This window comes from Catharus ustulatus, chromosome 32 (assembly GCF_009819885.2).
Source record: "Catharus ustulatus isolate bCatUst1 chromosome 32, bCatUst1.pri.v2, whole genome shotgun sequence".
Taxonomy (NCBI): Eukaryota; Metazoa; Chordata; class Aves; order Passeriformes; family Turdidae; genus Catharus; species Catharus ustulatus.
Genome location: NC_046252.1, coordinates 2,290,580 through 2,302,346, shown reverse-complemented (window position 1 = coordinate 2,302,346; position 11,767 = coordinate 2,290,580). Strand labels below are relative to the sequence as shown.

At 65.4% G+C, this 11,767-nt stretch overlaps 1 protein-coding gene across 1 annotated transcript; it reads right to left on the bottom strand.

Moving 5' to 3' along the window:
- Window positions 1-20: 20 nt before the first annotated feature.
- TUT1 (terminal uridylyl transferase 1, U6 snRNA-specific) lies at window positions 21-11,726 on the bottom strand. The gene is made up of 10 exons (XM_042780090.1): window positions 11,501-11,726; window positions 10,309-10,499; window positions 9,435-9,635; window positions 8,159-8,273; window positions 7,375-7,599; window positions 5,918-6,161; window positions 4,075-4,184; window positions 2,888-3,010; window positions 2,705-2,797; window positions 21-2,014 (listed from the first exon to the last, which is right to left on the bottom strand). The coding sequence occupies exons 1-10, from the start codon at window positions 11,655-11,657 to the stop codon at window positions 21-23; spliced, it is 3,453 nt and encodes a 1,150-aa protein (XP_042636024.1). The 5' UTR covers window positions 11,658-11,726.
- Window positions 11,727-11,767: the final 41 nt, after the last annotated feature.

The following is an 11,767-nucleotide window of genomic DNA, read 5'->3' as shown; positions in this document are numbered from 1 at the left end:
GTCCCGCTGCAGAACGGCTTTTATTGGAAATCCCCCCCGCGCAGGCGCTGCCGCACCATCTCCGGCAGAAAACCCCGCAAAAAATGGAAAAACTCCTGGAAAAGCGGCGAGGGGGGGTCGGGCTCGGGTTGGAGGCGCAGCAAAATTTGGGGGTCCCGGCGCGACCCCCCCCGATGGGCGCTGAGCTGGAAACGCAGCAGCGGCTCCGGGGGGGTCCCGGTGTCCCCTCGGACAATGGCCTCGGTCACCGCCCGCTCCAGGGCCAGGGGGGACCCCCCGAGATCCGGGAATTCCCCCCCGGGACCCCCGAGATCCGGGGATCGCCCCCCGGGACCCCCGAGATCCCCAGGAGCCGGAGCCCCCCCGGGAACAGCGGGACCCCCGAGATCTCGAACCCCCCCGGGACCCCCGCTATCTCCGGGGCCCTGAGCCCCTCCAGACCCCCCGGGACCCCCCATTCCCGGCCCCTCCCGGTGGAGGAGGCGGCGGCGGAGGCGGCGGCGGCCCCGCCACACCCGGTACCGAACGCAGCAGCTCCACCGGGACGGCACCGGGGGCAGCCGGGGCCGCTTTGCGGGCGGGACCCCCGCCCCGACCGGGACCCCCTCGGGGAGGCGGCGCTTCCAGCCCGGCCCCGGTGTCACCGCGTCCCCAAATTCCCCTCGGGAATCTCCTGCCACCCCCTCCAGGTGACATTCCGCTCCCGGTGGTGGCTCTAGGGGATGCAGGAGCGGCTCCTCATCATCCTCTGATGTCCCCAGTTCCCCTCGGGAATCTCCTGCCACCCCCTCCAGGTGACATTCGGCTCCCGATGGTGACTCCTCTGCTGTCCCCATGTCCCCCAATTCCCCTCGGGAATCTCCTGCCACCCCCTCCAGGTGACATTCGGCTCCCAGTGGTGGCGTCCTCTCATTCCCTGATGTCCCCGCGTCCCCAAATTCCCCCCGGGAATCTCCTGCCACCCCCTCCAGGTGACATTCGGCTCCCGATGGTGCCTCCCCCGATGTCCCCGCGTCCCCAAATTCCCCCTGGGAATCTCCTGCCATCCCCTCCAGGTGACATTCGGCTGCCGGTGGTGACTCCCCTGATGTCCTCGCGTCCCCAAATTCCCCTCGGGAATCGCCTGTCACCCCCTCCAGGTGACATTCAGCTCCCGGTGGTGGCGTCCTCTCATTCCCTGATGTCCCTGCGTCCCCAAATTCCCCCTGGGTATCTCCTGCCACCCCCTCTAGGTGACATTCCGCTCCCGATGGTGACTCCCCCGCTGTCCCCATGGCCCTAAATTCCCTTCGGGAATCTCCTGCCACCCCCTCCAGGTGACATTCATCTCCCGGTGGTGGCGTCCCCCCATCCCCTGATGTCCCCGTGTCCCCAAATTCCCCCTGGGAACCTCTTGCCACTTTCTCTAGGCGACATCTGGCCGCCGGTGGTGGCTCCCCCGATGTCCCCAGGTCCTCAAATTCCCCTCGGGAATCGCCTGCCACCCCCTCCAGGTGACACTCAGCTCCCGGTGGTGCCTCCCCCGCTGTCCCCATGTCCCCAAAGTCCCCCCGGGGCTCACAGCCGCACCCCAACACCTCGGTGAGCACGAACGCCGCGGCCGCGCCCACCCGGCGGGGCGGGACCCCCCCGGCTCCCCCCGGGCACGGCAGCGGCACCGGGATCAGGAATTTCCCCCGGGAATTCCCGCAGCTCTCGGCGGGGCCGGGCTGGAGCAGCCTCATCACGCCCCAGGGGCGGCCCCTGCGCGATTTTTGGTGGAACTCGGGGCCGCGACAGAGCCGGGCGGCGTCGCGACAGCAGCGCACGAATCGCGACACCGTGCGCGGGGTGACGTTGGCGGCCACGTTGTGGCTGAGCTCGAAGGGGTCCTGCAGGGTCAGGGGGCCCGGGCGGAGCCCCCCGAGGGTCTCGGGTGGGGGGCGAGGCAGAGCTCGGCCCTCCAGGGGGGACAGGAGGAGCCCGCCCAGGTCCAGGGTCCCGAAATAGGAGAAGAATTCGGCCAGGAGGGAGGCTGGGGGATGGGGAGGGGGGGTCAGGGAGCCGCGGGAATATTTGGAACATCCCCGAAATCACCCCCAAAAAACACCCTCGGAACGATTCAGAAAAGCTGCCCAGAATCACCCAGAAATAACCCGAAAATCACCCAGAAACAGCCCAAAAAATACCCTCAAAACCATCCAGAAAACCCCCAAAAACTCCCCCAAAACCACCCCCAAACCAGCCAGGAATAAACCCAAAATTCAATGGGATTTGGGGAACCCCCCTGAGTGGGATTCGAGCCCCTCCCCCGATTTGAGGACCCCCCTCAGTGGGATTTGAACCCTCCCCGATTTGGGGACCCCCTCAGTGTGATTTGGGGACCCCCCCCCCGATTTAAAGACCCCTCCCCACCCCAATTTGGGGACCCCCCCCCCTCAGTGAGATTCGAGCCCCTCCCCCGATTTTAGGACCCCCCTCAGTGGGATTTGAGCCCCTCCCCGATTTGAGGACCCCCCTCCCGATTTAAAGACCCCTCCAGTGTAATTTAGGGACCCCCACCCCGATTTGGGGACCCCCGCCCCCCCTCACCGGCGCTCTGCCCGTTCCCGCTGCACTCCAGCCCCTCTCCCGATTTGGGGACCCCCCCTCAGTGAGATTCGAGCCCCTCCCCGATTTGGGGACCCCTCCCCAGTGGGATTTGAGGACCCCCGACCCCCCTCACCGGCGCTCTGCCCGTTCCCGCTGCGCTCCAGCCCCGCCGCGTCCCGGGGGAAGCTGCAATCCCACCCCCCGACCTGGGCTCGGTCCTGGGGTCCTGTAACCAACAGAGGAGGGGTCAGCGACCCCCAAAATGGGGCGGGGGACCCCCGGAAAGGTTCGGGGAGGGGAGGGGGGGTGCGGGCACCTGCCAGGTGCCGGAGGTGCCGCAGCGAGGGCAGCACGGGGGGGCTGCGGCTCTGCAGGAACAGCACCACCAGCAGCGTCAGCGCGTAGTTGGTGAGGAGGGGGCCGCCCCCGGCCCGGTTCCCTGCGGGAACAACGGGGGGGGGTCGCGCCGGGGGTCCCCGAAAAGCGGAGACACCCCCCGAGTTGGCCACGACCTGGAGGAGTTTGTATGCTGAGCCCTCTCCTCATTTCAGTGATGTTTCAGGGCTCCTTTCCTCTTTTAGGGGGTCTCAATCCCTTTTCGGGGGTCCCTTCCCCTTTTTGGGGGGTCTCAGTCCCTTTTTGGGGGGGTCTCAGTCCCCTTTTTGAGGGGTTCCTTCCCCTTTTTGGGGGGTCTCAGTCCCTTTTTGAGGGGTCTCTTCCCCTTTTTGGGGGGTCCCTTCTCTTTTGGGGGGGGTCTCAATCCCTTTTTGGGGGGTTCCTTCCCCTTTTGGGGGTCTCAGTCCCCTTTTTGGGGGTCTCTTCCTCTTTTGGGGGGGGTCCCTTCCCCTTTTTGGGGGTTCCCAATCCCTTTTTTGGGATTCCAAATCCCTTTGTCGGGTTCCCAGTCCCTTTTTGGGGGGTCCCAGCCCCTTTTTCGGGTTCCCATCCCATTTTGGGGAGGGGTCCCGCTCCCCCCTCACCTATTGGGTGCTGCCCCCTCACCCAAAACCACACGGGGGAATAACGAGGTGTGGGAAGGAGGGGTCCCAGCCCCTTTTTAGGGTTCCCAATCCCTTTTTTTGGGTTCCCAATCCCTTTTTTGTGTTCCCAGTCCCTTTTTCGGGGTCCCATCCCATTTTGGGGAGGGGTCCCAGCCCCCCCTCACTTGCCAGGTGCTGCCCCCCCACCCAGAGGAATAACAGGGTGTGGGAAGGAGGGGTCCCAGCCCCTTTTTGGGGTTCCAAATCCTTTTTTTGGGTTCCCAATCCCTTTTTTGGGTTCCCAGCCTCTTTTTTGGGGTCCCATCCCATTTTGGGGAGGGGTCCCGCCCCCCCCTCACCTGTTGGGTGCTGCCCCTCACCCAAAACCACTCGGGGGAATAATGGGGTGTGGGCAGGAGCGGTCCCAGCCCCATTTTTGGGTTCCCAATCCCTTTTTTGGGGTTCCCAACCCCTTTTTCGGGGTCCCATCCCATTTTGGGGAGGGGTCCCGCCCCCCCCTCACCTGCCAGCCGCTGCCCCCCCGCCCAGAGCCGCACGGCGTAGCCCAGGGGCCGCACCCGCGGGTCCAGCTCCGCGCAGAGCCGAAGGAATCGCGTGTTGAACAGAGCCAGGCTGGGCGGGGCGAGGTTTGGGGCAAAAAACGGGGAAAAAGGGAAAAAAAGAGAAATAAAAACAAGGGAAAAAGGGGGAAAAAGGAGAAAAAGGGACAAAGGGGGAAATGTAAAAAAGAAAAAGCAAAAAGAAGGGAGGAGGAGAAGGGGAAAAAGAGGAGGGGGTCTCCAGTTACCCCCAGTCCCCTCCCAGTTTCCCCAGTGCCCCTCACTCCCCTCCCAGTCCCTCCCAGCGCCTTCTTCCCTGCCCCCAGTGCCTTCCCAGTTACCCCCAGTGCCTTCCCAGCACCTCCCCATTCCCCCAGTGCCATCCCAGTCCACCCCCAGTGCCCTTCACTCCCCTCCCAGTTACCCCCAGTCCCTCCCAGTGCCGTCCCAGTTAACCCCCAATGCCCTCACTCCCCTCCCAGTGCCTTCCCCATGTCCCCAGTGCCTTCCCAGTACCATCCCAGTCCACCACTAGTGCCCCTCACTCCCCTCCCAGTCCCTCCTAGTGCTGTCCCAGTCCCCTCCCCATGCCCCCAGTGCCTTCCCAGTTACCCCCAGTCCCCTCCCAGCCCCTCCCCATATCCCAAGTGCCCTCCCAGTCCACCCCTAATGCCCATCACTCCCCTCCCAGCGCCTCCCCCATGCCCCCAGTCCCTCCCAGTGCCCTCCCAGTCCACTCCCCATGTGCCCAGTGCCTTTTCCATGCCCCCAGTCCCTCCCAGTGCCATCCCAGTGCCTTCCCCATGTCCCCAGTGCCCTCCCAGTCCACCCCCAGTGCCCCTCACTCCCCTCCCAGCGCCTCCCCCAAGACCCCAGTGCCTTCCCAGTTACCCCCAGTCCCCTCCCCATGCCCCCAGTGCCCCTCACTCCCCTCCCAGTCCCTCCTCCATGCCCCCAGTCCCTCCCAGTCCCTCCTAGTGCCGTCCCAGTTATCCCCAGTCCCCTCCCAGCACCTCCCCATTCCCCCAGTGCCATCCCAGTCCACCCCCAGTACCCCTCACTCCCCTCCCAGTCCCCTCTCCATGTCCCCAGTGCCTTCCCAGTGCCCTCCCAATCCACCCCCAGTGCCCCTCACTCCCCTCCCAGTGCCGTCCCAGTTACCCCCAGTCCCCTCCCCATGCCCCCAGTCCCCTCCCCATGTCCCCAGTGCCTTCCCAGTGCAATCCCAGTCCACCACTAGTGCCCCTCACTCCCCTCCCAGTCCCCTCCCCATGCCCCCAGTGCCATCCCAGTTACCCCCAGTCCCCTCCCCATGCCCCCAGTGCCCCTCACTCCCCTCCCAGTGCCTTTTCCATGCCCCCAGTGCCCTCCCAATCCACCCCCAGTGCCCCTCACTCCCCTCCCAGTGCCGTCCCAGTTACCCCCAGTCCCCTCCCCATGCCCCTCAGTCCCCTCCCCATGCCCCCAGTCCCTTTTTCCATGTCCCCAGTGCCCTCCCAGTTACCCCAGTTCCTCCCAGTGCCTTTTCCATGCCCCTCAGTGCCCTCCCCATGCCCCCAGTGCCTTCCCAGTGCCCTCCCAGTCCACCCCCAATGCCCCTCACTCCCCTCCCAGTTACCCCCAGTCCCCTCCCCATGCCCCCAGTGCCTTCCCCATGCCCCCAGTGCCTTCCCCATGCCCCCAGTGCCCTCCCAGTGCCTTCCCCATGCCCCCAGCGCCCCTCACTCCCCTCCCAGTCCCCTCTCCCATGCCCCCAGTCCCTCCCAGCGCCTTCCCCAGTCCCTCCCAGTCCCTCCCAGTCCGTACCGGTTGTCCAGGCACACGTCCCCGGCCAGCCCGGACTGTTTGTGGCTGAATTTGACCACGGGGCGCCGGGCCCCGGGCACGGCTCGGACCCCCCGGACCCCCGGCACGCAGCGCCGCAGCACCGCCCCCACCAGCGCCAGCAGCTCCTCGGGGGGGGGCCCCGCGCCCCAAAAGGGACCCCCCGCACCCCAAAAGGGACCCCTCGGCCTCGGGGGGATCATCACCCGACAGGGACCCCTCGGAGCTGGGTGGGGAGGGGGTGGGATCGTCCCCTGAAAGGGAACCCTCGGAGCCCAAAAAGGAACACTCGGACCCCAAATGGGAACCCTCGGACCCCAAAATGGATCCTCTGTCCCCCAAAGAACTTTCAGACCCCAAAAGGGACCCCCTGGACCCCAAAAAGGAACACTCGGACCCTAAATGAGACCCCTCAGACCCTAAATGGGAACCTTCAGACCCCAAAAGGGACCCTCTGTCCCCTAAAGAACTTTCAGACCCCAAAACGGACCCCCTGGACCCCAAAAAGGAACACTCGGACCCTAAATGAGACCCCTCAGACCCTAAATGGGAACCTTCAGACCCCAAAAGGGACCCTCTGTCCCCTAAAGAACTTTCAGACCCCAAAACAGACCCTTTGTCCCCCAAAAATGACCCCTCATGGGACCCCTCAGACCCCAAATGGGGCCCCTTGGACCCCAAAACAGACCCTCTGTCCCCCAGATGGGAACCATCAGACCCCAAAACCGACCCTCTGTCCCCCAGATGGGAACCCTCGGACCCTAAATGGGACCCTCTGTCCCCCAAAGAACTTTCAGACCCCAAAAGGGACCCCTCAGACCCCAAGTGGGATCCTTTGTCCCCCAAAAATGACCCTTCATGAGACCTCTCAGACCCCAAAACGGATCCTTTGTCCCCCAGACAGGACCCCTCCAGGGAGGGTTCCTGCCTGTCCCCTAAAAGTGACCCCAAATGGGACCTGTCTGACCCCAAAAGGGACCCCTCAGACCCCAAAAGGGATTCTTTGTCCCCCAAAAATGACCCTTCATGGGACCTCTCAGACCCCAAAACGGATCCTCTGTCCCCCAAACAGGACCCCTCGAGGGGGGGTTCCTGCCTGTCCCCTAAAAGAGACCCCAAATGGGACCTGTCTGACCCCAAAAGGGACCCCTCTGACCCCAAATGGGACCCCTCAGACCCCAAATGGGAGGGGTCAGACCCCAAAAATGACCCCTGGACTGGGGAGTCCCTGTCCCCCCAAAGGGACCCATTGGGACGGGGGTCCCCATCCCCCCTCAGTGTCCCCTGGGTTTTGGGGTTCCCGTTTGGGATCCCCTGGCTCTGGGGGTCCCCATTTGGGGTTCCCTGGCTCTGGGGGTCCCCATTTGGGGTTCCCTGGGTTTTGGGGTCCCCATTTGAGGTGCTCTGGGTTTTGGGGTCCCCATTTGGGGTTCCCTGGCTCTGGGGGTCCCTGTTTGGGGTCTCCTGGGTTTTGGGGTCCCCATTTGGGGTCTCCTGGGTTTGGGGGTCCCCATTTGGGGTCTCCTGGGTTTTGGGGTCCCAGTTTGGGGTCCCCTGGCTCTGGGGGTCCCCGTCCCCCGTGCCCAGCTCCAGGTGCAGGTCCAGGTCGCAGCCGTGCACGTCGAAGCCGTTGACGGAGGAGCCGTAGGGGACAACGGAGCAGCCTGGGGGGGACACGGGGGGGACAGGTGGGGACAGGTGTGGGGCACACCTGGGACACGTCTGGGACATGTCACACACACCTGGGACATGTCACACACACCTGGAATATGTCACACACACCTGGGGCACATCTGGGACACATCACACACACCTGGGACATGTCACACACATCTGGGGCACACCTGGGGCACATCTGGGACATGTCAAACACACCTGGAATGTGTCACACACACACCTGGAGCACACCTGGGACACACCTGGGACACGTCACACACACCTGGGACACACCTGGGATGTGTCACACACACACCTGGAGCACACCTGGGACATGTCACACACACCTGGGATGTGTCACACACACCTGGGGCACATCTGGGACATGTCACACACACCTGGAATGTGTCACACACATCTGGAATGTGTCACACACACCTGGGGCACACCTGGGGCATGTCACACACACCTGGAATGTGTCACACACACCTGGAATGTGTCACACACACACCTGGGGCACACCTGGGGCACACCTGTCCCTGTGCCAGCTGTTCCAGCTGTGCTCACCTGGGAAGAACTCCCCGAACACCTCCCGGATCAGGCTCAGCAGCAGCTCCCGCAGGCGCCGCTCGGCCGCGCTCAGCTCCAGCGCCCGCACCAGCAGCTCCAGCTGGGCCCCCACCTGCAAACCGGCCAAACTGGGAACACTGGGAGCACTGGGAGCACTGGGAACTGCACCAGCAGCTCCAGCTGGGCCCCCACCTGTGAGAAACTGGGTAAACTGGGAGCACTGGGAACTGCACCAGCAGCTCCAGCTGGGCCTCCACCTGCAAACCGGCCAAACTGGGCAAACTGGGAGCACTGGGAACTGCACCAGCAGCTCCAGCTGGGCCCCCACCTGCAAACCGGCCAAACTGGGAACACTGGGAGCACTGGGAGCACTGGGAACCGCACCAGCAGCTCCAGCTGGGCCCCCACCTGTGGGGAACTGGGTAAACTGGGAGCACTGGGAGCACTGGGAACCGCACCAGCAGCTCCAGCTGGGCCCCCACCTGTGGGGAACTGGGTAAACTGGGAGCACTGGGAGCACTGGGAACCGCACCAGCAGCTCCAGCTGGGCCTCCACCTGCAAACCGGCCAAACTGGGAGCACTGGGAGCACTGGGAACTGCACCAGCTGTGCCTCCACCTGCAGGGATTCCTTACTGGGCAAACTGGGAGCACTGGGAACCGCACCAGCAGCTCCAGCTGTGCCTCTACCTGTGGGGAACTGGGCAAACTGGGAACACTGGGAGCACTGGGAACCCCCTTGGTCAGCACCAGCAGTTCCAGCTGTGCCCCCACCTGCAGGGATTCTTTACTGGGCAAACTGGGAGCACTGGGAGCACTGGGAACCCCCTTGGTCACCACCAACAGCTCCAGTTGCGCCTCTACCTGTGGGAAACTGGGCAAACTGGGAGCAATGGGAGCACTGGGAACTGCACCAGCAGTTCCAGCTGTGCCCCCACCTACGGGGATTCTTTACTGGGCAAACTGGGAATCTTCCCCTGGCCTTACTGGGAGCACTGGGAGCCTCCTAAAACCCCCGGGAGAGCTTTGGGACCCCCCGAAATCCACTCAAAAAACTGTGGGACCCCCCCCCCCCCCCCCCCAACCCCCTTGAACACCCCAGGACCCCCCCAGAGCCCCTCCCCAAAACCCCTCCAACACCCCAGGACCCTCCCAAACCCCCTCCCCAAACCCTTTGAACACCCCAGGACCCCCCCAGACCCCCCAGACCCCCTCCCCAAACCCCCTGAACACCCCAGGACCCCCTCGAGCCCCCTCCCCACCCCCCTACTCACATCCTGGGCCTGTCCCAGCGCCTGCAGCAGCCCCGGGGGTACCGGGGGTGTCCCGGGGGGGTCCCGCGGGGGGGGCCGGGGGAATTCCCGGTGCTCCCGGGGCCGCACCCGCAGCCGCCGCCCCCCCAGCTCGTGCCGGGGCTGCTCCAGCGCTCGCTGCCGCCCCGCGGGGTCCCGCAGCTCCACGATGGCGAACGCGCCCTGCGGAGGGGCGGGGTCAGCGCTGGGAACACCCCCGGGGGTATCGCGATAGTGGCGATATAGCCCCTCCACCACCATGGGAGGGGATGAGGGGGCATCCAGGGCTGCTGGATTCTCCTCCAGGGCTACCGGAGTCCCTCCCCCGGGTCACGCCCCAGGATTATCGTGACAGTCGCGATATCCCCCCACCATGGGAGGGTTCAGGGGAGGGGCCCCGAGACCTCCCAGGGCCACCGGATCCTCCCTCAGGGCCACCAAATTCCTCCCAGGGCCACCGGATTCTCCCTCAGGGCTACCAGACCCTCTCCGGGGGGACTATCGTGACAATCGCGATATCCCCCGACCACGGGAGGGACCACAAGACCCCCAGGGCCACTCCTGCACGGCTCTCAGGATCCCCCCCTCGCTTTCTCCTTCACTATCGCGACAATCGCGACATCCCCCGACCACGGGAGGGCTGAGGGGAGGGGCCACAAGACCCCGAGGGCCACCGGATCCCCCCTCAGGGCGCTCAGGATCCCCCCCATCGCTTTCTCCTTCACTATCGCGACAATCGCGACATCTCCAGAGGCGCCCGGAGCGCTCCTGAGCTCCTTCCCCCTCCCCTCCCCCAAATCCCGGGGTCGCGGTGTCGCCGTTCCCCTCCCCGGTGTCGCCGCCCCCCCCCCCCCACCTTCTCCTTGTCCATCACGACTGTCGCGACATCCCCGAAGGCGCGGAAGTGCTGCCGCAGCCGCGCGGGCTCGGTGCCCCGGGGGAAGCCGCTGACGAAGAGGCTCCGCTGCTCCTGCGCGCGCCGCTCGGCCCGGAGCCACCGGAGCCGCCGGTGCCGCTTCCCGGCCAGGTGAGACCGCAGGCTGGGGACTGGGGGGACGGGAATTACCGGGGGACCGGGAACGGGAATTACTGGGGGACCGGGAGAGGGTACCGGGAACGGGAACTGGGGGTACTGGGACCGGGAACGGGAGAGAGCCCCGGGAATGGGAATTGGAGGTACCGGGAACGGGAATTACCGGGGGACCGGGAGAGGGAGAGAGCCCCGGGATCGGGAACTGGGGGTACCGGGAACGGGAATTACCGGGGGATCGGGAACGGGAATTACCGGGGATACCCGGAACGGGAATTACGGGGGGATCGAGACAGAGCCCCGGGAACGGGAAAGAGCCTCGGGATCGGGAACTGGGGGTACCGGGAACGGGAATTACCGGGGGACCGGGATCAGGAGAGAGCCCCGGGACCGGGAACTGGGGGTACCAGGAATGGGAGAGAGCCCCGGGAACGGGAACTGGGGGTACCGGGATCGGGAGAGAGCCCCGGGATCGGGAATTGGTGTAACTGAGATCCCTCGGTGCCGGTAATTCGGGTCACTCGGGATGGGAGAGAACCCCTGGGACCGGGAATTGGGGTAACGGAGCCCCCCCCGATCCCGGTAATTCGGGTCATCGGGATCGGGAGAGAACCCCTGGGATCAGGAATTGGGGTAACGGAGCCCCCCCGATCCCGGTAATTCGGGTCATCGGGATCGGGAGAGAACCCGCGGAACCGGGAATTGGGGTCTTAGGAGTTCCCCAGTCCCGGTAATTTGGATGTTGGGCAACGGAAGATGCTTCTGGGACCATGGAAAGTCCCGGTAAAAGCGGGTTTGGAAGCTCCCTCTGTTCTGGTTAACGGGGTCCCGGAGCCCCCCCGGACACGGGAACCGGGGAGTCACAGAATGTTCACGGGGTCCCGGAGCCCCAGTCCCGTTAACCGGGATCTCAGAGCCCCCTCGGTGCCGGTAATTGGGGTCTCGGAGCCCCTCTCAGCACCGGGGAATCACGGCCCCCTCAGCGCCTGCAAACGGGGTCCCGGAGCCCCTCACTCACGGTTGGCCGCGGTAATCTGGCACAGGCGGCAGCGGAAACCGCCCCGGTGCAGCGGCTCCACGTCCGGGTCGGCGGCCGGGTCCGTTACCGGCACCGGGCCCGTTACCGGCTCCATGTGGGGGCCGGGATCGGGGCCCGGCTCCGGCTCCGTTTCCATGGCGGCCCCCGATTCCCGCGCCTGTCCCTCAGCCACTTCCGCCGGAAGTGTGTCCGGTCCCTTCCCGCTCCCCCTCGCGCGTTCCGTCCCTCCCGGTTTCCCCCCCGGAA